General features: G+C 37.9%; 3 protein-coding genes across 3 annotated transcripts; 2 read left to right on the plus strand and 1 right to left on the minus strand.

Moving 5' to 3' along the window:
* Positions 1–167: 167 nt before the first annotated feature.
* cd248a (CD248 molecule, endosialin a) lies at positions 168–3527 on the plus strand. The gene has a single exon (XM_008434989.3). The coding sequence runs from the start codon at positions 327–329 to the stop codon at positions 2418–2420; it is 2094 nt and encodes a 697-aa protein (XP_008433211.2). The 5' UTR covers positions 168–326; the 3' UTR covers positions 2421–3527.
* A 128-nt stretch (positions 3528–3655) lies between these two features.
* On the minus strand, positions 3656–10644 carry znf16l (zinc finger protein 16 like). Its single transcript, XM_008434990.3, has 3 exons — positions 9791–10644; positions 8900–9118; positions 3656–6500 (listed from the first exon to the last, which is right to left on the minus strand). The coding sequence occupies exons 1-3, from the start codon at positions 10533–10535 to the stop codon at positions 5800–5802; spliced, it is 1665 nt and encodes a 554-aa protein (XP_008433212.2). The 5' UTR covers positions 10536–10644; the 3' UTR covers positions 3656–5799.
* Positions 10645–11131: 487 nt separating this feature from the next.
* On the plus strand, positions 11132–26990 carry acox3 (acyl-CoA oxidase 3, pristanoyl). Its single transcript, XM_081599557.1, has 19 exons — positions 11132–11512; positions 14247–14394; positions 14780–14877; positions 15013–15148; positions 16172–16246; positions 16413–16502; positions 17150–17293; positions 18159–18247; positions 18663–18759; positions 20321–20503; positions 20736–20858; positions 20932–21052; positions 21126–21248; positions 22086–22199; positions 22520–22635; positions 23080–23254; positions 23349–23416; positions 24011–24097; positions 24893–26990. Exons 2-19 carry the CDS (start codon positions 14275–14277, stop codon positions 25010–25012), a joined length of 2079 nt encoding a protein of 692 aa, XP_081455683.1. The 5' UTR covers positions 11132–11512; positions 14247–14274; the 3' UTR covers positions 25013–26990.
* The last annotated feature ends 781 nt before the right edge of the window (positions 26991–27771 follow it).

Below are 27771 nucleotides of genomic sequence, written 5' to 3' on the forward strand. Positions count from 1 at the left end.
AGCACACACATAAACACACACATCCACATACCCCACCCTACCCCACAGAGACACCACTTGCACTTCTTTCAAAAATAAATCATTTTTGCCTCAATTTCCCTCCTCTCTGCTCTCTTGCCCAGCCTCTCTAAGTCAATGGTTCCAGCCCCCTTCGCTATTATTCCCTCCCTTTGTGCTTTCTGGAATCGTGGGACAGTTTGCATGATCCCAGTGCCTGTGAAGATACGCTTAAGCACAGCAGAGTAAAGAGTACATGCAGACTGGACAAAAAAAGTCAAGTCAGGGACTGATGTACACTGGAAGAAGATATCCACAAGAGAAAAATAATGGGGTTTCTGTTCTTTAGTTCTGCTATTTTTCTCATGTCTTCTGTGCTCTTTGGATTTTCTTCAGTCCTAAGCCAGGACCTGAGAGAAAGAGATGCATTTTGTAATGCAGAAGGCTGCTTTGTGATTTACTTTGAAAGTAAAATCTTCCTAGACTCATGGAGGTCCTGCAAAGACAAAGGTGGAAATTTGGCTACCATCAAGCGCAAAGAGGAGGCCAACGCTATTGCCACACTTTTCTCCACTGTGGACTTGCGGTCGTCACGTACCAAGGTCAAAGTGTGGATTGGCTTGCAACGTCAACCTCGTCAGTGCAACTCAAATTCACTAAGGGGTTTCTCTTGGACAACAGGCGATCAAGACACAGAATATACCAACTGGCAAACAGAGGACTCTCCTGATATGTGTTTGGTATCTCTCTGTGTGTCTTTTGACTACAACACACTACAACACAGTGATAACTTCAAATGGATTCATGGTTCATGCTCTATCCCTGCTGATGGATATCTTTGCCACTTTGCTTACAACGGAATGTGTTTGCCGTTGTCAAGTGAGGGTTCAGGAGTTGTCCTTTATACAACACCTTTTAACCTAATGAGCACAACCCTAACCCATCTACCAGTCGGATCTGTTGCTAATTTACGATGCCTCACAAATGCCAATCAGAAAGTTCAATGTGTAAAGGGGACAAAGGATGGTTCAGTAGGGTGGTCTCCTGAACCGCTATTTTGCTCAAATCCCTCAATTACATTCCAGTTGTGTGAGCAGGGTAATGGTGGATGTGAACATTTCTGCACACAAGTCGGTGGTCAGATGTCCTGTGGCTGTGCAAAGGGTTTTCGTCTCAGATATGACGGACAGACCTGTGAGCCTGACTTTTGTCAAGAAGACCCCTGTGAGTTTGAGTGCTTGCCTCTTTCAGACAGCTACCGCTGTGCCTGCCCTGATGGATACATGCTTGCCCAAGATGAACATGCTTGTCTAGATGTAGATGAGTGTCTTCAGTCTCCTTGTGAGCAGAGATGTACAAATTCACCAGGGACATTTGAATGTCAGTGTCTGGAGGGTTATTTCATCAATGAAACAGAGGAATGTGAGGACATAGATGAGTGCTCGGATAACGTATGCCAACATGCTTGTGAAAACATTCTAGGCTCCTATACCTGCCACTGTCATCTGGGTTATACAGTTGATAGAGAAAACCCCACAAAATGCCTAGATGATGATGAGTGTCAGATTCCTGGGACATGCGAGCAAATGTGTGTGAATTATATGGGTGGTTTTCAGTGCTTCTGTAAGTATGGCTATGAACTTTCGTCTGATCAGTCAACATGTCAGAAAATAGGGGACAATCAGGTTGGATCTACCATTCCTCCCTTTCCTCATGTTGGACATATTGAGCCAACCACCGATCACTGGCCAGGAAATCAGGAGCAACCTCTGGACTGGCTGACCAATCCATCAACAGCCTCCAAACCTGAGGAAATGTGGGATACCAGTGTCTCACTGGACGAACCCAGGACTAGCTGGGACGACTTGTATGGAGATTATGAACAGGAAACTACAGGAACTATACCATTCCTTTCCACATCTACAGTCTCAGAGGGAGCTTGGAATTGGTGGCCATCGTTTTCTACTTCCACTCAAAGTTTGGACAATCCACATACAGATTCAGACGTAAAAAAAGAAGCAGAGCAGGAAAGGTTCTCTCCCCATGATTACCCCCAGCTCCCTGGGCAGGAGTCTGTAAAGGAGGAAAAGAATTATGAGGAAATTACACACTCTCAAGACCTTGCTGTTCCCACACCGAAGCCACTCCCCCCATTCCTGAATGGGGGTGGTGGAAGTGGGGACAACCTGGATTCTGTCCAAGACGACAGGGAGCATAAACAGAGCAACACTGGGCTCCTGGTTGGCCTGCTGGTGCCCATCTGCATCTTCATCGTGGTGATGGTGGCATTGGGTATTTTCTACTGCACTCATTGTGGCGTGAAGCCAAGAAACAAGAATGCCACCGAGTGCTACCACTGGATATCTGGTGCACATGACAAACAGGGGGCACCCGGGCCCTCAGGGGACAAGGCCACCGTTTAGATCATGAAGACAGAAACTGAGATTTAAACTGAGAGACAGTTTTAGTCATAGACAATGAAAAACCAAGTGGGCAACATTTTAAGTGCAGTAATATCTGTGACTGTGGAAATGAAAACTTTTTGATTGTATTGCTGTGCTTAAAGACATATGGTAAAGTAACAAAAAAATTGACAGTGTTTAGTACGTTTCTGATTGCCAAAACAGACATATTAAGATTTCAAAAGATAATTAGGAACATTTCTATTATAACAGCTTTTTTTTAAAAAAAATCTACATCTATAATTTAAATGGAACAGTTCATATTAATGAACATACAGTGTTATATATTGGTTGCTAATAAATCACTGTAATGCAGACCTCTACAAGAGAGCTGTCCTGCCAACAACCATCACCATCTTCAATAACTCTTTGAAGAATCCAAATTAATGAGTTACAATAACATCTAATCTCCCTTTGGGATTAATAAAGTATTTTTGAATTTGAATTTAATGCTAATTTTCAGCACATAAAACAAACAACACAAGATACAAACATTCATTAAGAAATACAGTAAAACAAACAAAAAACTATATGCAGTCGGAAAACTTATTTTAAGATCCTTGTATCAAAAAAAATCATGTTTTTTTAATATTTACAAAACTGTCACTAGGTAACTAAAACACAAAATTCCTTTTTGCATTTTAATAAAAGCAAACAGTTATTATAGCAGCTGAGATCTGATACTGCAGTTATTGAAAATAGTGACCTTGTATTTTATCTTTCTGAGATGCTTGACTTTGCTTGAATTTTTTTCAGTATTTATGTTTATTTCAAGTTGGTTTCAAATACACTGTAAATACCTTTACAGAAGGATATTTTTTCATATGAAGAGCACTTCTTTTTTTGACTTTAAGATGACAATGTTTCAATGGGGCGATATGATGCTTGTATTGTACCTTTTTTACCTTTTTTAAAGATTTAGCAATTTTGATTGATTTTTACAATTATTTTGTGAAATTTTGAAATAATTGCAGCTGTCTGCAAATTTTTTAAATGCAGTTTTTTAATGTTGCTGTACATGTTCTGTAACAAAGATCATTGTAGTTAAATATCATTCTAAAATTACAACTGACTCTTGTTTAATTTTTTTCCCTTGCTGATAAATTGTAAAAAAAAACATTAGTAATCTTCTCACTGTTCCATGTTGATAATTAATACAATCAAAACGGTTTGTTGTAAAACTGAGATTTTTGAGCCGTAGATCAACTTTTTAATAAAGATACTGTACAAAGTACAGCATTATACCAAAAACCCCTGACCGTACTTTACTGGTTACCATAGGGACTCTCTTATAATGCAGTTTTTAGTTTATTTATTCACAACATAATATGCGTTTCAAGGCGTTTTACAAAAAAAAAAAGTAAATTCAATCTAATAATACAGATAGATTCCAATTGAAGAAGAAAGAAAGAAACGTCCAGCAGAACCTGGCTCAGCGTGAATGGCAACCTGCCACGGCTCACTGGAGAGTTGAGAACACAGAGCGTACACACACAGAGCGTACACACACAGAGCGTACACACACAGAACGACACGCCAGATGTAGATTCTGTGAAGAGCAAAAACTGGGAGAGAATAAAGGTAAAAACTGAAATAACAGAATATGATACCAAATAGGAGAGGAGGAGGAGAACGTAGCCGAGTAAAGAAAAGTCGTTAAGACTACGACTAAAACAGCAGAACTACAGAGGAAGATTAGGATAACTTAAGCCAGTCAAACTATAAGCTTTATCAAAAAGGAACATTTTAAGCTTAGTCTATTCAGAGTGTCTGCCTTGCAAACTGAAACATGGAGCTGTGAGAATATGAGAATCTGTCTCACATTCTACGTTTTGAAGTTCTAGGAGCCATCAGTAAACCTGCAGTCTGAATGAAGTGATCTGTTAGGAGCACATGGAGCAATAAGACCTCTGGTGTCTGATGGAGCTTGAATCTAAACAGAGGAAGGCTAATAATACCAGAGTTGTTTTTTTAATCATATTGCATTTGACTGGTGTCAATGTAGACAATGCCACACTGCTCACAAAGGCCAGGTAGTGATGATTAGATATGCATCATATTGGCCTCATGGTGTTAAAATGTAAACAGCATAATAAGGACTATTAAAACATCAACAGTGATTGAACTATGAAATATAAGGTTGATTCCTGGAGCAAACATTTTGCCATATGTAGATACCCGTATAGTTATAGATCACACGTTAAACATAATGCAAGTTTTATTTTTCTTAAAACATTTTATATCATATATTGAATATTCAGCCTTATCACTGCCATCAATGGATTCTCAAAGTTTATTATAAACTGTTCCTTGAATGAATAAAAAACTGCTGTATCCTGTAACAGTCCTTTTGAGACATTTAGTGCACAAGAACAAACTAATAATTCCAAAAGTAACATCCCTAACCCTGTCACAGTAATAAAACCCACATATGAACTAAAACTGGTTAAAGTTTAATGGCATCCAATAAGATTAGGATACTTTGGGCTCAGCAACATACATGTCAGTAAATGCAAGACTGGCTTTTATGTTATGCCTCCGTCTTCCTCCACGGAGCCCAAAGGAAATAATTTCTCCTCTTCTGTTAACCTTCTGCTTCTAAATAATACTGGAAACTGCAGCAACAGGATCAGGCTTGGAACTGAAGTTGTAGTCTTCAACATGAACACGTGTGACCTGTGTGAATTCATCAGACGGCTTTATGGTTCAGTTCAATGTGGTGCATAAAGACAAACAAGACTTTCACTTTTCAGGAGGAAACGAGCATGGTCAGTCATTTGTCAGCATGTTTAAATAAGGGAACCTTTTACTAACATTTTACAAGCAATTCTAAAACATACAACTGCAATCAACACTGTATTAAAATACAAACACGCGGAATGTCATCAATGTCAATGATCATGCCAGGTTTTTCTGCTCTTAAGCCAATTCACAAGGTGGAATAAATCTATAAATATATTTTAATTAAATCTGCTATTTCACATGGATATGTCACAAGTAATATATTGTCAAAAATAATTACAGTTAAATGCATACAGTCCAAAAACCTTCAACCTTTAATGTTAATGGGCGTATTCCATGGACTAGAGCATCAGGAGAAAACCTATAAAACAAGTGACGTGTTAAGTCCCTGAGAACATTGCTACTGCTCAAAAATGAACCAGGAAGCATTAGAAAACATGTGCTGAGATGCTTTATGATCATCTTTAGTCATATTTTCCACATCACTAGTGTGTTTTACTGTCACAAAATGCTCAAAGTAACAGAAAAGGTTCTCAGGATCTCACTTGTTTCTACTTCATCTTTTATGACTCTTACGATCAGTGTACTTTCAAGGCGGTTATGGTGCTGGAGAGCACCGGTGACTCTTATATGTACCTAGATGGCGGAAGCAGCGTCCACATTGCTGACAACAGTAAGGAGTAGCCCCACTGTGGATCCTCTGGTGGGTGTACAGATTTCCTAGCTCTTTGAAGCATCGGCCACACTCGGGGCAGGCATACGGACTCTCACCAGTGTGGACCCTCTGGTGTCGTTTGAGCCCAGAAAGCACAGAGAAACCTTTCCCACACTGCGGACATGGGAAAGGACTCTGGGCGCCGCTGTGCACCAACCTGTGACTTTTTAATCGGGCGGCATGGCGAAACCTCTCGCCACATTCTGGACACATGAAAGGTTTTTCTCCAGTGTGGATACGCTGGTGTTGCCTCAGGTTGCCAAGGTAGTTAAAGTGACGGCCGCAGTCCCCACATTCGTACCCCCCTTCAGTTTTAATCTCCTTTTTCGCAGGTCCTCCTCCAGCGCCAACGCCGGAGCTCACTCCCGGACTGCCCTCACTGGTCCCCTTCTCAACGCTGACAGAATCACTGCTGCCATCTTCCCCAGCGGGTCCAGCAGAGGAGATGAACTTTTGGGCCCTGGCGGCTGATGCGTCGTCAGCCTCTGGGTGTATGAGTTTGATGTGATCCTCCAGAAACACGGAGTCGGGGCAAAAGGTTCCGCAAAGTGAACAGATGTAGGTGTGGCTGGTAAACTGTTGGCCTGAAAGATAAGCAAACATAATTCGGTTAAATACATACTTGGGTGCACGTATGTGACAACGGGGTACTTATTATCCACCAGACAAAAGGAAAAAGACTGGACTGCTGCTCTATAAGCTCTCCTCTTAGAGAATGTGGCGACCAGGAAAGCAGAGATACCGTCATACTAGGTTTCATGGGAATATTTCTAAATGACAACTTAAGTTTAAAACACGTTACATGACATAAACAGGTGTGTAGTTTACACTTTAATTAGTAACTGCTAAGTCTGTTTTTATGGCTCAATATGAATTCATATTCCTGTAGTCTTCCCTTCATCCCGTATAGACATGACTTTTCACTGTGAGACCGACACATGCAGGGCTTATTCCCATCAATTTACATATGTAAATAAATGAGTAACAGATACAGCTTTGATTTCAGTAACCTCTCTCCTTTGACTTTACTTTTATAGTACATTTTTTCACACCAATGCGGCTACAAAAACGTCGTTTTACCAACACGTTTCGAAAGGCTGGACTGCTGTGTGATGAAGAGGACGGCACAAACTCAAGAGCGAAGCTGTCATGAGACAAAAGTGACATTGAGAGCAACAAATAAAGAGAGACTAAGGAAGAGTGTGTGGCTGTTCATTTCCAACACTGAAGCAGAATATGTGGTTCACTTTTCCTTTTTTTAAGCACTAGTGTGTATTTCATTAGAAATAAGAAAAAAATCTTTGTGTGTTACAACATGGACACCTGTGTTGCTTATAGGTTTATACTGCAATATTAAGTGAACATACAGAGCAGTTCCCTTTCCACACCTGAGTCAGTGTGGTCAGAAGTAAAACTGATCAGTTTGCTGCCTCTTGTCCAGTTCGTCTCTTCTGTTTTAACTCCTTCCTCGCCCCGTACAAACCAACCTCTCACTGCTTTCAGTCCAGACTTTTCACATCACGATCCACTTTTCATCACCGAATCAGGAAGTCAAGCCACTCGCTACTGATTCTCCAGTCATCTCTGACAGGCATCTCTCCTGAACGTTGTTCCTCCCATTCTTTCCATATAGAAGTCGCTTCTTCAGCATCCAGCCGGGGCATCTCAGAATGTTCGAGCTTTATGCTGCTGGTGCTGATACTGAAGATGTCCAATGCAGAGCAGCATGATTTAGAAAATTCCACAGGAAAGCCATCTATCCCTGGAGCTTTACCTCTTTCCCATGCTCAGCAGCGCCTCCTGCAGTCCTTGTAAGGTTAGAGCATGCTCCAAAAAAGGATTACCTCGTTCTGAAATCTTTGGCAAGTCATTATGGAACTCCTCCGTCACCAGAATCTTCTCTAAACTCACTGACACACAACTTAAAAAATTAAAAATAAAATAAAAATATTTCAGCGCATTCTTTAAACTCTTTTCCATCTTCAGATTGAAAACAATGAATGAGGGAATTCACTGCATTATCTCAGATTCATCACTGCTTTACATAAACAGACATTTCAGAATTCTCTACTGATTCCACAAAAAAAAAATCCTTTCTTAAAACAACCATCATTTAATAAAACAGCATTAAAGTGCCAAAATGCACTTTTAGGTCTTAATTTGTTTATAAAAACATTTCCTGTGATCATATAATGATCAGAAAAGCCCAGCATACATAAAGTACATGATCTAAATATTTGTAAATGACCGTGCAGTAAAACCAGTCTGGTCTTACTAAAGAAATGTAATTCCCTTTACAATGAGCCTGCTGTGGAATAAGGCCCATGTGAAATTTCCTGCATCCCTAGTTTTAATACAGAAGGAAATATTAAGTATTTAACTAGATGTGGGTAATATGGACCTCTTAATTTCCCGATAATAATCTGACAAAATAATTTTTCCTTCTTTTTTTACTGCAAAGAATGTGTCAAAGTCAAACCATGCTATAATCTGTGATGTACATCTCCTACCTTTATATTTAAATTAATAGGGACTTCAGAAGGTAAATACAAACAACTAGAAGGAAAATCTTCCCAAAGTAAAATGAGGCCTTAAAGGCAATTACAAATTCTGATATTATTTAAAATATATATATATATATCATTATTACTATGTTCTTCTTGTTCTTTCTTTAAAGAGTCTGGGGGAAGGTTGTTTTACTTTTTGTCACCTCACCACTGAAAATTTCCCTAAAATCTTGTAGTATTTTTGGTCATATTACATAACCTGAGGGGAAGAAAAGCAATTTAAAAAATCAATGCAGTGGTAATATGATCATTTTCTCTCTAGAAAAAGAAAAGGTTGAACACTTTATAATAGAGCCAGAATAAATATCATTATGCCACCACCTGCAAAAATTTGAGAAATGCGAGTATTTGGTTGTATAATCCTTAAAAATATTATATAACAATTTGTTTATCAGCAGTGAGCGTCTGTTTCCCACCCGTCTCTGGCCCGTCTGTGCCGTCCTCCAGCGGAGCCCCTTCCGTCCCTGGAGAGCCGTGGGGTTTGGTGGAGCAGTCCGAGAGCTGGACGTGTGAGAAACAGACCTGGGTTTGCTTCTGTCCATCACCTCCGTCCCTCCTGGACGACTCGTCAGCGTGGTGGTCATCATCCTCAAGAACAGCGGCCCTGGCGTTTTCACAGTCAGGCTGCTTCATGTCTACGAGGAAAGAATTTGTAAAGCCTTATGATGGGTAAGACATAATTCTATGAAAAAGCATAACGAGTGAGTTCTTCTGTTTTTGCTCTTCTTGTGGCATGTAACATTGTGACAATGTTTCAGCTTGTCAAGCTATTTTTAATACAAGACCAAAATGATCTGAGTAAATTCAAAATGCACTTTTCAAATTACTTAAGTTGCAACATTATCTTACCTAATATAGATTTAATAGTTCCCATACCAGTAGTCAAAATGTGTCATATCACTGCTGTCTGGTTGAGTAAATAAATAATCATAGTGCAGTGAGAAGAACACAATGTTTCAGCTTGTCAAGCTATTTTTAATATAAGACCAAAATGATCTGAATAAATTCAAAATGCACTGTGTGGAAGAATTAAATTATAACAGGTCTACTAGTGTTTCCTGATTTAGAAGGAAAAAAAATGCAGTTCATTGGCACCAAAACAACAAAAAATAAATAAATCTCATAATGATCGATATTTTCAGCAGAAGGAAGATTATTAGTTCCTTTGCTTGCGAAAATATAGACCAATCCTAGTTAATAACATTGCAGACTTGATATATTCTACATAAATTGCAATAAATGCTAGGACTTTTATTATTTCCCCATCAGTTGCAATCTAAGAAGCCTTTACCATTCTGTTCGTTTACCTTTCAGCTCTGAAGAATATGCCGCTGGTGCTATCCATTCATAGTCGTACATCCGTTTGCCGCCGATGGGAGGCATGCTGAAGATGTAATCTGAAGTGGAGTCTGGGTCTCCATGCACCGGCCCTGAAGCTTCCACCCTGCTGTCTGACCACAGGCTCAGAGGCTGGATTTCCGGTTCTTCATCAACCTCTTTTTCCCCTCTGGCTTGGCTGACCAGTTCCGAGTCCATTTCACCACAACCCTTCGAGTTTTTATCTTTCATCAAATAGTCACAAATAGCATCTATATTTTCCCTTTTCACCTCGGGGATAACAGATTTGGCTCTCCTGGGATCGATGCTACTACCATGCTTGGACCCCAGGTTGAAAGGGAATTTCATGAAGCCAGATTCTGTGGTCGGCTCCAGGGTCGTAAAGGCATCTCTCCCATCCCTCTGAACCACCTCCAGCTTAGCTTTCAACTTTTCAATCTCCTTATTTTTCTCGCGCAGCTCCATCTTAAGGACTTGTATCCGGATACTGACCACTCGTCGGATCTCCACCTGAGCTGTCTCCAGCACCACGGCGATGTTTCGCTTCAGGTGCTCCGTGATGTCGCTGACCGAGCACAAGAGCTCCTCTTCGCGTTCCAGCTCGAGACAATCATCGTCAGCTCTGTCTGCTGTCCCGGCGAGGTCCATGAATGCGCCGTAGAATTCAGGAGAACGTTTTGTTTCCAGAAAACTGGGGTTTCTTTTGCGACTCATAGATGACCGTCAGCAGCGCTTTTAGCTGAAAGCTACCCTGTGAGCTAACTCGGTGATGCTGACCATAGGCTGATGTGGTGGATGTGACGTCATTTTTTAATCATAACAACAGTCTTCTTCATGATTTTGTTGTTAGCGGTTGACAAGAAACGTTACCGCCACCTACTGGTATGGAGTGTGGTTCATGAGGATTTAATCTATACTCTAAAAAAGTATAATAATCTGACAATATATATATATATATATATATATATATATATATATATATATATATATATATATATATATATATATATATATATATATATACTAATAATACATTTATTCCTAATTCTTTGAAATCATCTGAAATTTCATGAGATTTTCAAATTTAACCTATGTATTTACTCATTAATTCAAATTAATGACATATACCGTATCTTTATGAAGATGTTTTGAAAGAATTACCTCCTTTTTGTCTGTATCATCATGGGTCTATTTTGTTTTACACACAACTGTTTATTTTTTATTGGCAATACTTTTAAATAATAACAATTAAAGCTAATATATAATAAAGAAAATAGTCTGGTAAGTTTGACATTGTCTAAGGTGTTTGTCCAATAGGAGCGAATAAAGTTATTTTGCTTTAAAAAAAAAAGTTCAAACTTTCAAAATAAATGACGGAAGTCGCCTTCGGGTTTTAAAGGACGATAATGTCAGATTAAGTTCATGTCAACAACAAGCCTTTACATGATTACTCTAATGAAAGAGGAGGAGTCTCCTGGAAATGACTGAACAGGTTTGTTTTTCTCATGTAAATATTTTCAAATTTAAATGAGTGAAGCGGATACTCTTATTGTTAAGGAGTCAGACAGGAAGTGTTTGACCTGGTGAGTCAAAACGACTTGCAGAGTTCGTCTTTAGCAGGAAAGCAACTTCTGATGAACTTTTCACCCACTGCAAGGAAACCTGCAGACGTAACTAAACAAGGTCAAAGGGTAAGAAGAAAACTGACAGAAGAACATTTAGCGCGTTTTCTCTGTTTCTATCTATCTATCTATCTATCTATCTATCTATCTATCTATCTATCTATCTATCTATCTATCTATCTATCTATCTATCTATCTATCTATCTATCTATCTATCTATCTATCTATCTATCTATCTATCTATCTATCTATCTATCTATCTATCTATCAGCCCTTTGATTTGACTCTTTTTAAATTACAAGAGCTGAAATAAGGTGTTTATAATGAGTTATTATAAATTATTTCAACCCGGTAGTCGCTTATTCAAATGGGCATATATATTTTGGTCTGTTCAGAAAACATACATGATTTTACAGGAGAAACTACATTTAGGAGTCGGTAGTAAATAACCATATTCTCTAATGTAATTACGAGTAAGGTAATTGGCTGTTAATGTGTTATAGATTGACAGGATATGTTAAGAATGTGGGTACAGCATTAGATAAATGATCCTGCGTTTGTGATGTTTCACAATCATTTCGTCTAACTTTACGTGTATAAATTTTTTTAAAACAAAGTGTAGGATGTGCTATAAAGAAAGAATGAAGCCAAATTCAAAAATAAATGTTAAGGAGAACATGCAAGCCAAGTTCAATGTTGCGATGTGGGGATTTATTAATGCACATCTCAGGCGCATTTTATCAGGTTTAGTCTGGACTTTGACTCTGTTCTGTTTCAGCTATTCTGATTCGCTGTTGTGTTTGTGTTGGTCATTCTTTGACTTGTTGATGTAATACACGTTAGTCCAGCCTTCAGCTGTTGGACTTCCAGCCTCACATTTCACTATAGAATAGTTAGTTATAGGCAGGGGTGAAAGTAGTTTTAAATTCTTGGGGGTACTATGACAAAAAATAAGAAAAGTAAATAAAATAAAAATATTGCTTCTTTGTGTGCTTTGGAGTTTCTGTGCTGATTAATTTTTTTTGTGAAGCTGTAAAAGCTGGTAGCTCTTGAATTGCTACAAAATAAAGCTGTATTTCCTCCTTCAGCCCACTGGCTGCAATGTTGACACCTTGAGATGCCATGAGACCTAAATTCTGAACACCATGGCATGGAGTGCATCCCAGTTTTCCATGTCTGGCATATAACCATTCATTTTAGCTTTTAAACTGGTTCTATTGATCCTGTGTCCAGACAGAGGGACAATCAGTAGCCTAGCATCATGACCTGTTTGTTCTGAAGATCCTGCAGCTTCCACTTCTCTTCCTAACATGGCGCCTCCTCACCCTGACTCTCAGACTGACAGGAGGAACCACAGAGCTCTGTTAAGTTAAAAGCTCATCTTCTGAAGTTGGGATATTTTTCCTCCAACATGTTCCAGAGAATCACCTCAAACCAGATGTTGGACTGGATTTTATTTCAATGTCATTTGTGAATGTTAGAGCCTCATTTTCAACAGTGGAGCTATTATTTTGGTAATGGAACCGAAACGCACATAATTGCGCAACACCTTGTTGAAACAAGAATTACTGAGATTGCTCGTTGGGTCATTAATTTGAAAATGTTTTGTTGATTTGTTGTTGTTGTTCTTTCATAAAGTTACGAACGTTTTAAGCGAGCCAGAGGACGTGCTGGTCTCAGCGTCCTGGCTGCGTTCAGTTTGTCTCCTAATGCTGAGATCGACTCAAAACCTTCTGCGATCGACATATTGCACCGCTGCTCTAGTAAAACACGAAGAGTTCAGAAACAATATGAAATGAGAAAAAAGGTATTCATTAACTGATTAAGTCATGTTTTAGATTGTTCTTGAAAAAACTAATCAGTGACGGCTGATTAGTGGGTGAACTCACCGCTGCACAGTGAACCCATTCATGTTTTACAGCAGACAGCCGCTCCTCTCTTGCAGGTACTGCGTACCCCCACTAAATCTTTTAGGGGTACACAGTACCCTGCCGTACCCCCTTACTTTCACCCCTGGTTATAGGAGGGAATGATTCAGTCATTGGTTGCGTGGCGTTCAATGGGTCTTTCATTCTCTTCCTCTTAATTCTTTCACTCCTATTACACCTTTATATCAGATCTAATAGATACACACAGATTAATCTAATCTCTTATGAGATGAGATAAAAGAGATAATCACTTTTATCTCATCTCATTAATTTTTATACTTATCAATTATGTACTTTTATTTTTTCCTGAATTGAACAATATTTTAACTTTGCTTAATTTTTCCATCTAGGCCAAAAATTTAGCAAACTGATATGCACATGTTTTTAAGAGTTCTGCAAGCGGGTCTGCTTTATATTGCATTTCCTACTCTGTTCTTATATACATTTAGGATACTACTTTAAAGCATATTATAATTAGTAATGCATGCCCTTATTTTATGTTACCTACTTTTATGTAAGTTTTATTATTTTGTAGAAGTCAGATCCCACTTTGACAATAAAAGTTTTTTCGTATTTTTCTTTGTCAAATTTGTCAAAAAAAGACACATTTTGTTAATCATTATTGATTTTTAAAAACTTTAAAAAGGAGTAAAACATCCCAGAGCGTGACTAACTTTTATAGACAAAAATGACCATACTGACCAGGAACATGTATTAGGTAAATAAATGAAAGCAGTAAGACATTAAATAACAATGTTTCAGGGAAAGAAAATAATTGCCTGTTATTGAAAGTTTAACTATTTATTATTTTTAAACCTTTAATACTATTCTGTTTTATTAGCCCATAAATAAAACGTGCTGCTGTTCCTTTGCAGGAGGTGAAGCTCTGAATTCTTCCAGAACATGGAGCAGGTCGTGGCTGACCTCCCCAGCGGTCCGCTCGACGCTTACAGGAACAAAGCCTCCTTCAGTTGGAAGGAGATGCTCCACTTCATTGATGGAGAGGAAATATTACAGTTCAAAGTGAGATCAGATTCTCTGCTGTCAAAGGTTTTCCAAAATAATATTGGATCAGGTTTTTCTTTTTCCATAATTTAGACAGCCTCTTTCAGTTTTAAGTGTTTGTAATACCTCAAGTTATCACTCCATCAATTTAAAGTTTTAAATACTAATTAATTAATAAAACCTCGACCCTATGTCAAAAACACCCGATGTTTTTGACACCCTATGTTTTTCACATAGGGTGAGTGAAGTGTGGCTCAACAAGTACTTTAATTTTCAACATAAATACATTTTAAAAATGACAGAAACACACCATTAAAAATACAATTTCATGCTTAAAAATAAATGTGTTTGTTCTGTTTAATGTCGATGTTCCATATATTTTCTCCTCTTATGTCTGGTGCAGCATCACGTGTTCAAGAGTTTGGAAAATGATCCCGTGTTTGCCCGTCAGCCTGGAGAGGACATTTCTGTTGAGAAAAAGAGAGAACTTAATTTCCTCAGGTATGTTCGAACTATTTTGAACATTACACCATAATACATGTTACATGACAAAACCTAATTAGTATCTGTGAGGTTTTGCTCAATATCTTTTACTAAAAATGGTGCTTGAAGAAAGGTCTAATGTACAACATGCAGGGTAAAGCAGCTCTTTCGCTACAACTTCCTGACTAATGAAGATATGATGGCAAACCCGTGGAAGGTTGTCATTTTGGACGACTGTCTGGGCATGTATGACTGGGCTCTGGTCGCAAAGTATGGCCTTAACAAAGGGGTAAGATCTTTTTTTGTTTTCCAAAAAGATTGTGTGATAAAAATGTGATAGTAATTTGTCTGCTTTAGAATAGTTGCTTCTAATAAAACATTTAGGCTAAGTATGCATTATTATTAGGAATAATTTCCTAATCCCTTAAGCCAGTGTAGATTAAGTTTCTGTCCTACAGAGTGTTTGGGATCATCCTTTCAGAACATGGAAACTTTTAACATGGCCGTCTGTAGGGACCACACACAAGGCTGTGAAACCTTTCTCTAGCTGTTGTTTGAATTGTGGATCTTGAATTAAATATTTATTGGAGGCTGTTTGTATTAAGCTTAATAGTCTCTGTATGTCCAATGATACCCTGCAATTATTTTTCACGCACTCTTAGGTAATATTCTTCCATTTTGCCTAATAGTTTTTAGCACTTAGATATATTATGGAAGTCACTTGAGCAACATAACAATATTCTCTAAAATCAGGTAATGCAAAACCTCCTTTCTCTTTTCCTAACTGTAACTTAACAAACATTACATTTTGATGAGTGCCATCAACAAAATCATACATACACATGAAATATGGTGGTCAATGTTTCAAAAGCAGATAGAAACAGGTGACTTTTCAGTCTAGATTTAAAGAAACTCAGTGTTTTGGCTGTTTTGCAGATCTCTGGAAGTTTGTTCCAGTTTTGTGGTGCATAGAAGCTGAATGCTGCTTCTCCATGTTTGGTTCTGGTTCTGGATGCAGCACAGACCAGATCCAGAACCAGGAGACCTGAGTGGTCTGGAAGGTTGATACAACAACAGCAGATATTTAATGTATTGTGGTGCTAAGCCCTTCAGTGATTTAGAAACTAACAGCCTGTAGAACTGAGTGATGTGCTCTATCTTCCTGGTTTTAGTCAGAACACCAGCAGCAGCGTTCTGGTTTATAGCCTGACCTGTGAAGACACTGTTGTGTCATTTTCTCTCAAATTTTCTTGTGTTCTGCTTCAAAGTACTTGTCAGAGAAAAATGAGTAACTCTTAAAATCTTGTTTCAGATGTTTGCAGGAATCATCGTCAGTACAGGGTCAGGTAGACATAGTAAATATGTAAAGGACATTGAAGACATGGAGGTAAGTGACAACTTCAAAATGCAAACAGCTTTATTTTTTACTAATTGTACAAGAAACAAAATAGCGAGTTTTGTTCTTCACATTGTCCTTTAATGTATGAATCTTTGCATGCAGAAAGAGTGCTAGTGAAGTTTAGTGATTTTATTCTGCCCATCTTTTTTCTCAGACGTTTGGGTGCTTTGCACTGACTGAGCTGAGCCATGGTAGCAACACTCGAGCCATGAGAACCACAGCCACATATGACCCTTCTTCCCAGGTCAGCATACACAACTACAACACCTTCTTAAATGTGTTTATATAAATGCTTTATAAATGAGCTAAGGGCTTTGGGTTTGCCTGGAGGGACGGTGGTGGTTGTGAGGGCAGTGGGTCTCTGAGTCTGGCCTTTCGGTGGCTGACTTGCGATAGTTCGTAATATGGGGTGTCCTCGGCCTGACGTATCGCAGTGTGGCAGGGGAATGTGCGTGGGACCTTTGGTTCTCCTCTCAGAGGAAATGGTGAATGAACTTTGCCCTTAAGAGCTGCCTGAAAGGAGATTGGGAATGAAGTCTGGGAGGAGGGTTTCACGAGGATTCCGTCTTTTTGTATTAATGTGAAGCATCAGTTAATTCAGTGAAAGTTGTTTCACAAACTCCACTATTCTAAAACGAAATAGCATAGAATGTGCATTTGCATTTCACCGATACCTTTATAGACATGTAGGTTTGCCCATGTCGCCCATGATATCAGAAACCACCACTGAGGACCAGCGTTTGGAATTTGGGTTGGAAAGAACTGTTAAAAACTCACAAACAGAACTGAGTGCATTGAGCTGAAGCTGCAATGTCATAAACTGGTAGTTATTGTGATGATTTGTTGCAAAATCTATAACCCTCTTTCTTCAACTCTGTGCCTGTGCTGCAGGAGTTTGTCATCAATTCTCCAGACTTTGAGGCTGCAAAGTTCTGGGTTGGAAACATGGGAAAGACGGCCACTCACGCTGTCGTATTTGCTCAGCTCTACACACCTGACCAGGTGTGCCATGGCCTGCACTCTTTTATTGTTCCGGTAAGGCTCTGATTACGTAATGCAGTGTTTCCCAACCCTGGTCCTCGAGGCACACTGCCCTGCATGTTTTAGATATTTCTCTGCTTTAATATGCCTGATTCAGCTGATTGCAGTTCAGCAAACACTTGTCAATTGAAATCACCTGTGCTAAAGCAAGGTAACATCTGAAACATGCAGGGCAGTGTGCCTCGAGGACCAGGGTTGGGAAACACTGATAATGTATGTGTTTGTAATCGTCAGTAAAACCCCCCATCCTACGGTGGGACAGTAGAGAGCCTACTGACCAGCACCATCCCAGTCTGGTTTTGGGGCATTTAACACCTTTGACTAGCAACAAAAAAAAGCAATGAAAACGTGTAATTCACTGAAGTTAACAAAAGTATGTTAAAAGTAAGGGTTCACACATCCCTTACTTTTGACATATATATGAAATATGAAGTATTGATTTGCACAGAATCAATATTTCAAATTGGAAAAATGCATCGTACCTGCATTTTCCATGCTCAACCAACATATGTAAAGAAATACTGTGTGTCTATTCCTGGGGTGTGAAACAGGTGTCAACTTGCACTACAGGACATTACCACAGAAAAGTGTGTAAGTTATGTGGCCTAGATTGAGCAGCAGTCTAGTTTAGACACATTTATTTGGACTGATTAAGACTCAAATTTTGCTTTTTTGTTTTTGAACAAAAAATCTTAATCCCAATTAAGCCTTTCTTATTGAGGCCTACTCAGTATGTGATATAACATATTTTTTATATTTGATATTGTATTGTTATAATGCATTCACTATTTCTGATCTGTATCTAAAGATGACATAATCTGATTACTGTAATACCTCATCTAAAACCTGTGTTCTGCAGATAAGAGACCCCAAAACCCTTCTGGCTCTACCTGGTGTTCTAGTTGGGGACATGGGAAAAAAATTAGGCCAGAATGGACTGGATAATGGGTAGGTAGCTGCAGCGGTAATTTGAACACCATAGAAATATCTATATATATGTGTTATACCAAACTTACTCTATAAGTTTTTGACAGTATATAATCTAATACACTAAACTCAGTTTTTAAAGTTGACTGAACAATAATTTACATGGACTGATGTAATACAGTTCTGTGGACAGTCAGCAAAAAAATATCTGTGAATTAAATTACAAACTTACTTTGAGTTCTGTCGTATTAGAAGATGATACATGATGTGTAGAGACTTAGGAGAGTATAGCATTATACAGAATCAGAACTAGCAAATACTGTAAGGAACCAAATGTCATAAATGTGTCACAAACAGTCTTGTTTGATTTATGCTGCATTGTTCTTTCTAATAAAACATAACAAGGTGTTATTCTTTTGGCCCTTTGTCACAACAGGTTTGCAATGTTTCACAATGTGAGAATTCCCAGGGAAAACCTCCTAAACCGGACAGGCGATGTTACCCCTGATGGACAATATGTGACACCATTCAAGGTACGCATTGCTGCACCTCTTCTATTTCTTGCTAACACAAGCAGCAAATCAGCCAGGCACATAGCAACAACTCTGCATTTCAACATTTTGTAGATATAGTGAAGATGATTGGTGAAGTTCAAAATTAGCCTCAGAATGGTTACTGAAGTGACTTAAATGTTGAGGTTATAGGATTTTCACTCACAACTTTCTCTTGGGTTGACAGAGAATTTCCCAAAAAAGAGGGTGGTGGTTGTCTGGATGAAGTCCTTGTTGATGTCAGAGGTGTGAGGAGAATTGCCTGGTTTTAGATTATAGAGAGATTACTAACTGAAATAATCAATATATGCAGACTATAATGTCCGAAGGCACAACATGTAAATCTTGAAGCAGATGAGCTACAGCAGCAGAAGACCACGCTAATGTAACCAGCTACTCAATAGCACCTGGCTACTTTAAAAAATAGCTGTCAAATATTGTCTGATGGAAGTAAATATTTAATATATTTAGGTGTTTTAGTTGGGCCAGATCTGAATTTAAGGTCTCTCGGCTGCAACTTCCTGGCTACAAACGCAGAGGTCCTTTAGGCTTTTTTTTCTCCAACAGAAAGCACGTGTTTGATGCCGACTATCTTAGATAGAATACTCTAAAAAAATGAGCACTTTATGCTCAGTTTTTAGCAAAAAAAAAAAAACTGCTAAAAACTGAGCAGTTTCTTTTTGCACACACAAGAGTAGTTGGGGAACATTGGCCTGTGTTCATTCATAAAAAGCAAATATTCCAGGCCCATTTGTATAAATAACCTGGAGTTCACAGGGATGATGCCTTCAGGGACACGGTCTCTGTTTACGCTCCATGTTCTCATCTTTTGCTGAGAATCCACTTCTTACTCAGACTCAGACTGTACTGAGTGGACAAAACAAATGATGTTTTTGTTTTGTGGAGCTGCTCACATATTGATGTCAGAATGGAAAGACAATCTGACTGTATAGTCAAAGGTTTACTCCATTCTTCGACCCATAAAGCTGATAGGGAGGAATAACCAAACTGAGTTTTTCACCAGAGGCTTTAGCTCCCCAGTGTAAGCTAAACTGCTTTAAAAATTCATTTTTACCGCCTTCCATGACATTAACAGTGCAACTTAAGGTAATCAAATTGTTTACTCCATATGCTGTTATGCGTGCATGTTATGTTTTGTGCTCAATGTTTATATATTTCACTTAAAAGCATTAGGTCGTATGTAATGCCTCCCTAAAAATCAAAAGACCCAAGAATACAAATACCGCTTTTTAAAAACATCTTTTTTAAAATAGGTTTTTTCAATACACCAGCCATGTGTAAAAAGTAGGATCACTAAGAGGCACAAAGCAATTGCATTTAGGAAATATACATGTATCATCTTCCAGCATTATTATTTTAAACATTATGTAACCTTTCACTGATTGAAAGTGCTTGTTCTTATGCAGCTTCACAAAAGTGGACACTTTGTTGTTAAAGGACTCATTACTTTTTAGACTTGTCAAAATCGGATGACTAATCCAATATTGACAAAAGTTACAACAATGTCCTTTCTTTCCTGTAGGACCCTAACAAGCGTTTTGGGGCGTCTTTGGGGGCCCTTTCCGGAGGTCGGATTTACATCACCAGAATGGCTCACATCAACTTGAAGCTTGCTGTCACTGTCGCTATTCGATTCTCCGCCACACGAAAACAGTTTGGACCAAGTAACACAGAGGAGATTCCAGTTCTGGAATACCAGTTACAGGTGATCATTTCTTATGAAGTAACAAAAAAATAACTCAATCATCTCCACAAGCATTTAGAAAGGGTAAAGACTAAATTGGGTTTAGTTAAAGAACAGGAACAGGATTTTTTTTTCACCACATCTAATTTCGATAAAGTACAGTCTGGTGGTTTGATCTCCGCTTTTCATATGTAGTTATTATTACTTCAAACATTCTATTGACACTCATGCACATGTTCTGTTTGGATTGTAGCAGTGGCGTCTGATCCCATATGTGGCAGCAGCATATGTCCTGGAACACTTCACTAAAACCATCTTCATGAACTTTGTTGAGTTCCAGTTTGGACAGCTGATGAAAGACAACAGTGACAGACAAGTAAGTACAGCATGAGGCACACACTTCTTTTGTTTTACACAGGCATTGACTCTTTTGATCCCATGTTTCACAGGCAGAGATGGGAAGGGAGATCCATGCCATCGGGTGCTCTAGTAAACCACTGGGTTCATGGACGGCTCAGAGGGGCATCCAGGAGTGCAGAGAGGCCTGTGGTGGCCATGGATACCTTGCCAGTCAGTAGTTCATCACAAACACTCGCCCCAGGTCACCGAGTCAGTGTGAGCGCTATAACTCTGTGTGTTACAGTGAACCGACTGGGTGACCTGCGTGATGATAATGATCCAAACTGCACATATGAAGGAGACAACAACGTATTGCTCCAGCAGACCAGCAACTACCTTCTGAGCTTGTTCCATGCCAAACTACATAGTAAGTGTAGGGGAAAGTCTTTAAGATTAGTTATCAAGAAAGAGGATGAAACGGGCTCACTTGTTTAATGACATTCATATGCTATAATCAAGTAGGACAGTTCAAGTATGTCCATTCACAAGAAACATATAGAAGGTTTATAGTAAAACCAGGGGCTATGGGTGGGCCTGGGTACCCATTCAAATATCACCAGATTTATCTGCTATTGACGAAACATAGTCTCATCCAATATTGACAAGCTTTCTTGGAACTGTGATATTGGAAATATTATATCAAGTTATTATAATGACTTTCGGAGGGTAGAGTTTAGTGTAGGAAACGCTGCCATTTTCTTGTTCAGAAGACATCGTGCTGGACTTTCTCGATGTCCGTCATTTTGACAGATGACGTTGAAAAATCCAATCTGTGAGCTTAACTCGAGCTCTGTTTCTGCACTACAAATTGAAATTACAAGTGCCACTCCTGCCGAAGTTTTGAAATCAGGGAACATTTCACCATTTGAAATGACCAGAAGTCGGCATTACTCTGTGGATGAGGTGCAGCAAGAAGAAAACCCGCAGAATGTGCTCCTTCGCCAGACCCACTCCAAAGACGCAATGACAGAGCAATGGAGGGAAAAAACATTAATCATTAATAGCATTAATATTCAGACCTGAATACCTGAATTTGACTGACTATATCTGAATTCATAATTGCTGTGCAGAGAACCTTATTCATTCTTTGTTGTACATTCATCAGTGACGTAATTGTACCTAAAATATACATCTGCAGTTACCCAAGTGTCATCTCTCCTCTAACGGCTGATTACTAATCTCCACCTGTGTTATTTGGTTTCAGATGGCGTTCCCATTCAGTCTCCCTTTCACACTGTGGACTTTTTGGATAATTATTTAAAACATCGGGAAAGCAAGTTTACAGCAACAACAGTAGAAGCCTGTATGGAGCCTCAGGGTACGATGATATGTCCACTTCATAAAAAAAATACATTTCTTCTACGCTGCTCTATATGTAAAATTTCGTGTCCCGATTAGAGTTGAATTCAGAACGACAAAGACGAGCTTCAGTCCTTTTGACATACATTAACGCATCATTGTCAAATGTTTGTATTGAGTAATTTCAAAACTTTGAGATAAATTTAACAAAACTATTTGGTGAGAAAAAAGAACAAGGTCCTTGTCATGTTGGTAACATATTAATATTTACTGCATGAAGTTTATCAGTCTGTTTTTTAACCCTTTATTAAAACATGATTTCTTTTTCTATGACTTCAGTGTCTTTAGCTGCCTACATGTGGCTCATCAGTTTTCTGCTTGTGGAGAGTCAGAAGAGGTTGGAACAGCAGAGTGCCTTAGGCAGCGATGAGTTTGAGACCCGTAACAACAGCCAGGTAACAGAACACACTGAGGTTTGCACAGGGAGGACGTACATTTTAGTTGCTGTAAAATTAGTGGAGGTTCAGGAAAGGGCAGAATGCCTGCCATTGTGCCGCTGTCTTAGAGAAATATTGTGAATATTGTACACATTACTGGATTGACACCATGACTGACTGAAAAAGGTAATATTACATTTTTCAGTCAGCAGAAAAAAAAAATAATTTTTGCAATAACCTTCAGTTTCATTAAAGATGAATTTTTGTACAGTAATGTGTCAAAAGTTAAATCACCTCTGAAATGCTGCCGTTCAGCTTCATGCCAGTTCATTTGTCAATTATATTGACAAGCAGACGAATTGAATCAGTTAAATATGTTTATGGTGTTTTGATTCGACATCTCTTTTTACTAATCTTGAACTAGAGTTCAGTGTTAACTTGCTTGTCCATGTGTGTGTTCAGGTTTACTACTGCAGGTCCTTGGCTATCACCTACATTGAACACTGCTGCCTGCAGAGGTTTTACAGCCTGACCACTGATCAGGACACGCCCTCTGACCTCAAACCAGTCCTAAGAAAACTGTGTGCCCTGTATGGACTGTGGAGTCTCAGCAACCACATGGCAACACTGTTCCAGGGTATGTCACACTCTCTGAATTAAATGGAAACAAACCAATAATGTTTGTCTGTAACATAACTTTAATACTTTTTCAAAATGCTGTTCTTGTTCAGGTGATTATATGACTGGAAGGAAACCAGCAGAGTTGGTCCAGCTGACCATCCTCAGACTCTGCGCAGAGGTACATTGTCATGTCTAACATAAGTAATCATAAGTATGAGTAGAGTATGCAGTTCTGTACTGGGCTGCTGCGTTTTCAGAGATTTCTAGAAGCCAGGATCTAGCAGCCTGTGTTTGTTAGCTTGCTTGGAAACTTCATACTTCATTACAGGCAGTGTTTACCCACAATGGACAATTTTATATTTGATTATTTTCTCTAACATATTAATTTACACTTTAAATAAACAAAGAACAACTAAGTGTACCTTGAAAATTTGTTTTAAAATGAAAGGATGGTCACACACTCATCTATTTGATTTAAATTGGTCCTCTCATCCATCCATCCATCCATCCATCCATCCATCCATCCATCCATCCATCCATCCATCCATCCATCCATCCATCCATCCATCCATCCATCCATCCATCCATCCATCCATCCATCCATCCATCCATCCATCCATCCATCCATCCATCCATCTGGTGTTGGTAATGGTGATGGCAGAGTGTGTGGGGAGTGTTTTCCAGAAGTCATTAGCATTCAGTTTTGTTATCTCTTTTGTGTTGTCATAAACTTGAATCATTTGTCATCTTAAATTCCTTTTTGTCTCAACAGCTGAAGAATGAAGCGGTGGCTCTAGTGGATGTTTTAGCTCCCACAGATTTCATCCTCAACTCCCCTATTGCCAACGCTGATGGAGAGGTAGGGAAGGACAATATGGACTGAAAGTGTTATGATATTTTATGATACTATTGTGATAATGACAAAAGTGATGATAAAAACTATTCATTACTTCTTTTTTTAGCTAGCTGTCTGGCTGTCACTGGATAGCAAACAAACAAACAAACAAACAAACAAACAAACAAACAAACAAACAAACAAACACTGCTCTTGAACAACATATCCATTTCCAATACACTTCTTTAGGAATACAGTCACATAAATAAGTGTTATTTATGTCACAAAACCGGACACAGTAACTGCATTTCATCATATATTCTAATGTATTGATTTATATTCATTCTCTCATTGAACAAACGGTGGAGAGAATAGTTAACAATCCCAGCAATACAGACAATTTTTTTAAATGTCATTAACTGGTAATTATTATAAAAAATAAATAAAAATTCTCATTATGATAAGATTATTTATAATTTATCAATTTATAAATGATACCCAATACAATAAATTCCCAGCCCTGGAGAGGTAAAGAAATACAAACCTGAGTGAAAATTTTGTTATTTCCATAACGAGTCAGAACCACCCAGACTGACAATAAATTAAAATAAATGAATTAAAGACTAAATACTGGAAAGTTGTTCTTTTCAAATATAAAAAAAAAAAACATGTAATATCTCCTTTTTGCGTGTTCATTTGTGTTATGAAATCACATTCAGCTGAATAAGTCTTAATGTACACAATATCAATTAATATTGTTTCTGGTGTGCATGGCATCTTAAGTAGTTTTATTCACCAGATCATTTCTTCTGTCTGCAGCTGTATAAGAACCTGTGGTCCACAGTGATGCAAGGCAGTCAGGTGCTGGAGCGTCCCTCCTGGTGGAAAGAGTTCTGCTCCAATAAACCGACGGTCGGATCCCTTCATTCCAAACTTTAGAGGCTAAACAACAATATGGAAGAGACGACAGATCCACTCTTAGCACGAAAATAAACTTAAGACGAGACGGAATGTTTCTCTGGGGCATTAAAAGTTATTAAATTGATTTGGTTGAATTTAAGGCCTTACAAGGCATTGAATCTGAATCACAGTGGCATTAAAATGTTTTTATTAGTTTTGTTCAGCCAGACTCGCTCATTTGTGAATTTATGAATTTTTGCCAGTGTTATCTCAAAAAGTGATGTCAAAAACGAACCTTCCTTCACATGACTTTGCAGCTTAAAAGTAGGCGAAGAAAACAATATTATCATTAAAAAACACACATTTATTTAGTAAGTTATACTATAAAACAATATAGTATAACTATATACTATATTGTATATAGTTATACTATATACAATATAGTATATTACTATATACAATAGTATATATTGTATATAGTACAATATATACTATATATTGTATATATCTTAATATTACTTATATTAAGATAAGTAATATTTCAAAAGACCAGAAGAAATTTTATGTTTTTTGAACAATAACAATATTTGTTAATCTGTTGCTAAGAGATGAGCTTCTGGTAATAAAATGCAACAAACTAAAACATCTGATATTTACTTTTGCAAAATTTGCCAACTGTAAATTTCCTGTGCCTAAGCAGTTAAGCAGAACTTCAAAAGAGCTTATGTTTTATAAACAATAATATCACTTGTTATAAATTTGGTGTTAAAAGATTAGCGTTTTTTATTTTTCTGATAACAAACTGCAGATTTTTTGCTTTTGTGTTGAATGTCTGTTTCGTAATATATTTACCCCCAATGACAATCAAAAGAGCAGAAGAAACCTTATGTTTTTTGAATAATAACAGTATTTGTTGTTAATCTGCTGCTGAGAGATCAGAGCGTTTTCTGGTAACAAAGTGCTACTAAGCAAACATCTGATTTTTACTTTTGCCAAAGTAAAAATCAGAAGTCAGTGCATTAACATTAGCACAGACAATAGCAGTGCACTGCCCTCTCTCTTGCCTTTTTCCCTAAAATAAGGTTTTTATTTTATTAAATTTTTTTTATTTGCCATGTTTAACATACTGAATGGAGGAAGTCAATGTAAGACATCATGCTAGTGATACCCCAAATGCCACTGGCAGTATTTAGGCTAACATTAGCATTTTGGCTAATTTTATCTTATACACTAATTTTAACATACTGAATGGAGTAAGTACATGTTACTCAACATTCCTGTGACTCTCCACATGCTTAATGTACACAATATGTGAGTACATTGTAGCTTACTTTAGCATTGATGCTAAATTTTATTAGCATCATTGCTAAGAATTAGCATTCTTAGCATGCTATTTCTTAGCATCAGAACCGCTGTTCTAACACCCGTCGGTGTTCCAACCGACGGGCACACTTTGGCAGGCCCCATTTAAATTTCTTCAGAAATGTTAAATGTACTATTAAATCTGATTTAATGGTTTCAGAAAAGATCAGATATGGCAAGTGTACTTTTGTAAAAGTGGAAAACGAAAAAGATCTTCATAGTTTGATTGTTATTGGTATGTTATTGCTACAATCTGACGCTATGAATTTAATCTTTATGTTTGAGCTTGGTTTGTTCACAAATACATCCCAACAAATAGCATGTCTCATCAGCACATAATTTTTACACACACAGAAATAAAAAAAAATACACATACAAAAAAATAATACTAGACCCGTTTTCACTGGTCTATTCATATTTAAAATCATTTGTCAGATTATAAACTGACAAATGATTTTAAATTTGAATTGCCTTGTTGCTGAAAATATGCTATATAAGTAAAATGACCTTACTTTACCATTAGTACTGAATAAATTAAATTAAAAATTATTTTTTTATTGGTCTGGTGTAATGTTTTAATCTTAAATGTCATGTTTTCATTAGATGTGAGCAGAAAATGATTGCAAGTAGCAAAAATAAAGGATTTTAAATATTCTTTGAGACTCTCTTCCACTCTCTCTCATATGTATGCAGGTATTTCCTGCCTGTAACCATCAAACTATACCACACCCAACTCTAAATGTCTAAGTTTACTCTGGACTCATTTATAGATTCAAATATTTCCATCTACATACTTGTTCTTATTTCGCTTTATTTTAGTCATATTGCAATTAAGTATAAAATTACAATTTCATACTTGTGTTATGTACTTGTAGTACATAACTACTTGTAACTAATTCATATTTTTATACTATTTAACACTTTGGATGGGAGTAGCTTGTCAACAAATAAGCAAATGTGAATTAAATTCTCCACATGGAGAGGAACCAGTTGAGGTGGCCTGGGCAAATGTTTAGTGTTTCCTAACCGTGGTCCTCAACGCACACTGACCTCCATGTTTTAGATGTTCCCTTGTTTCAGCACCCCTATTCAAATGCATTTCAGCAAAACCCTGTTAATCAGCCATCAGTTGAAGTTATGTGTGCTGCAGTAGGGGAATGCCTAAAACTTTCAGGGCAGTGTGCTTTGTAAAACAGTGCCAATCAGAGGTCCCAGAAAAATAAAGCTGGAAGAATTTTAGTTGTTCAGAAAATTACGTTCACAAAGCATCTCCTGTCTGCCTCAAACAGCACTGCACCACCAAAGACAATAAAACAATTATCTTTGTCAAATCAGTTCATGACAAAAGAAAGCATAACCGCAGTTGACAGTTAACATACTAGCAGGATAAGTTAGGATAGCAATAATTTTAAGAACTAAAAAGATGGCAGTTAAAT

The sequence above is a fragment of the Poecilia reticulata genome, chromosome 18, assembly GCF_904066995.2.
Source record: "Poecilia reticulata chromosome 18, P_reticulata-male-v2, whole genome shotgun sequence".
NCBI lineage: Eukaryota > Metazoa > Chordata > Actinopteri > Cyprinodontiformes > Poeciliidae > Poecilia > Poecilia reticulata.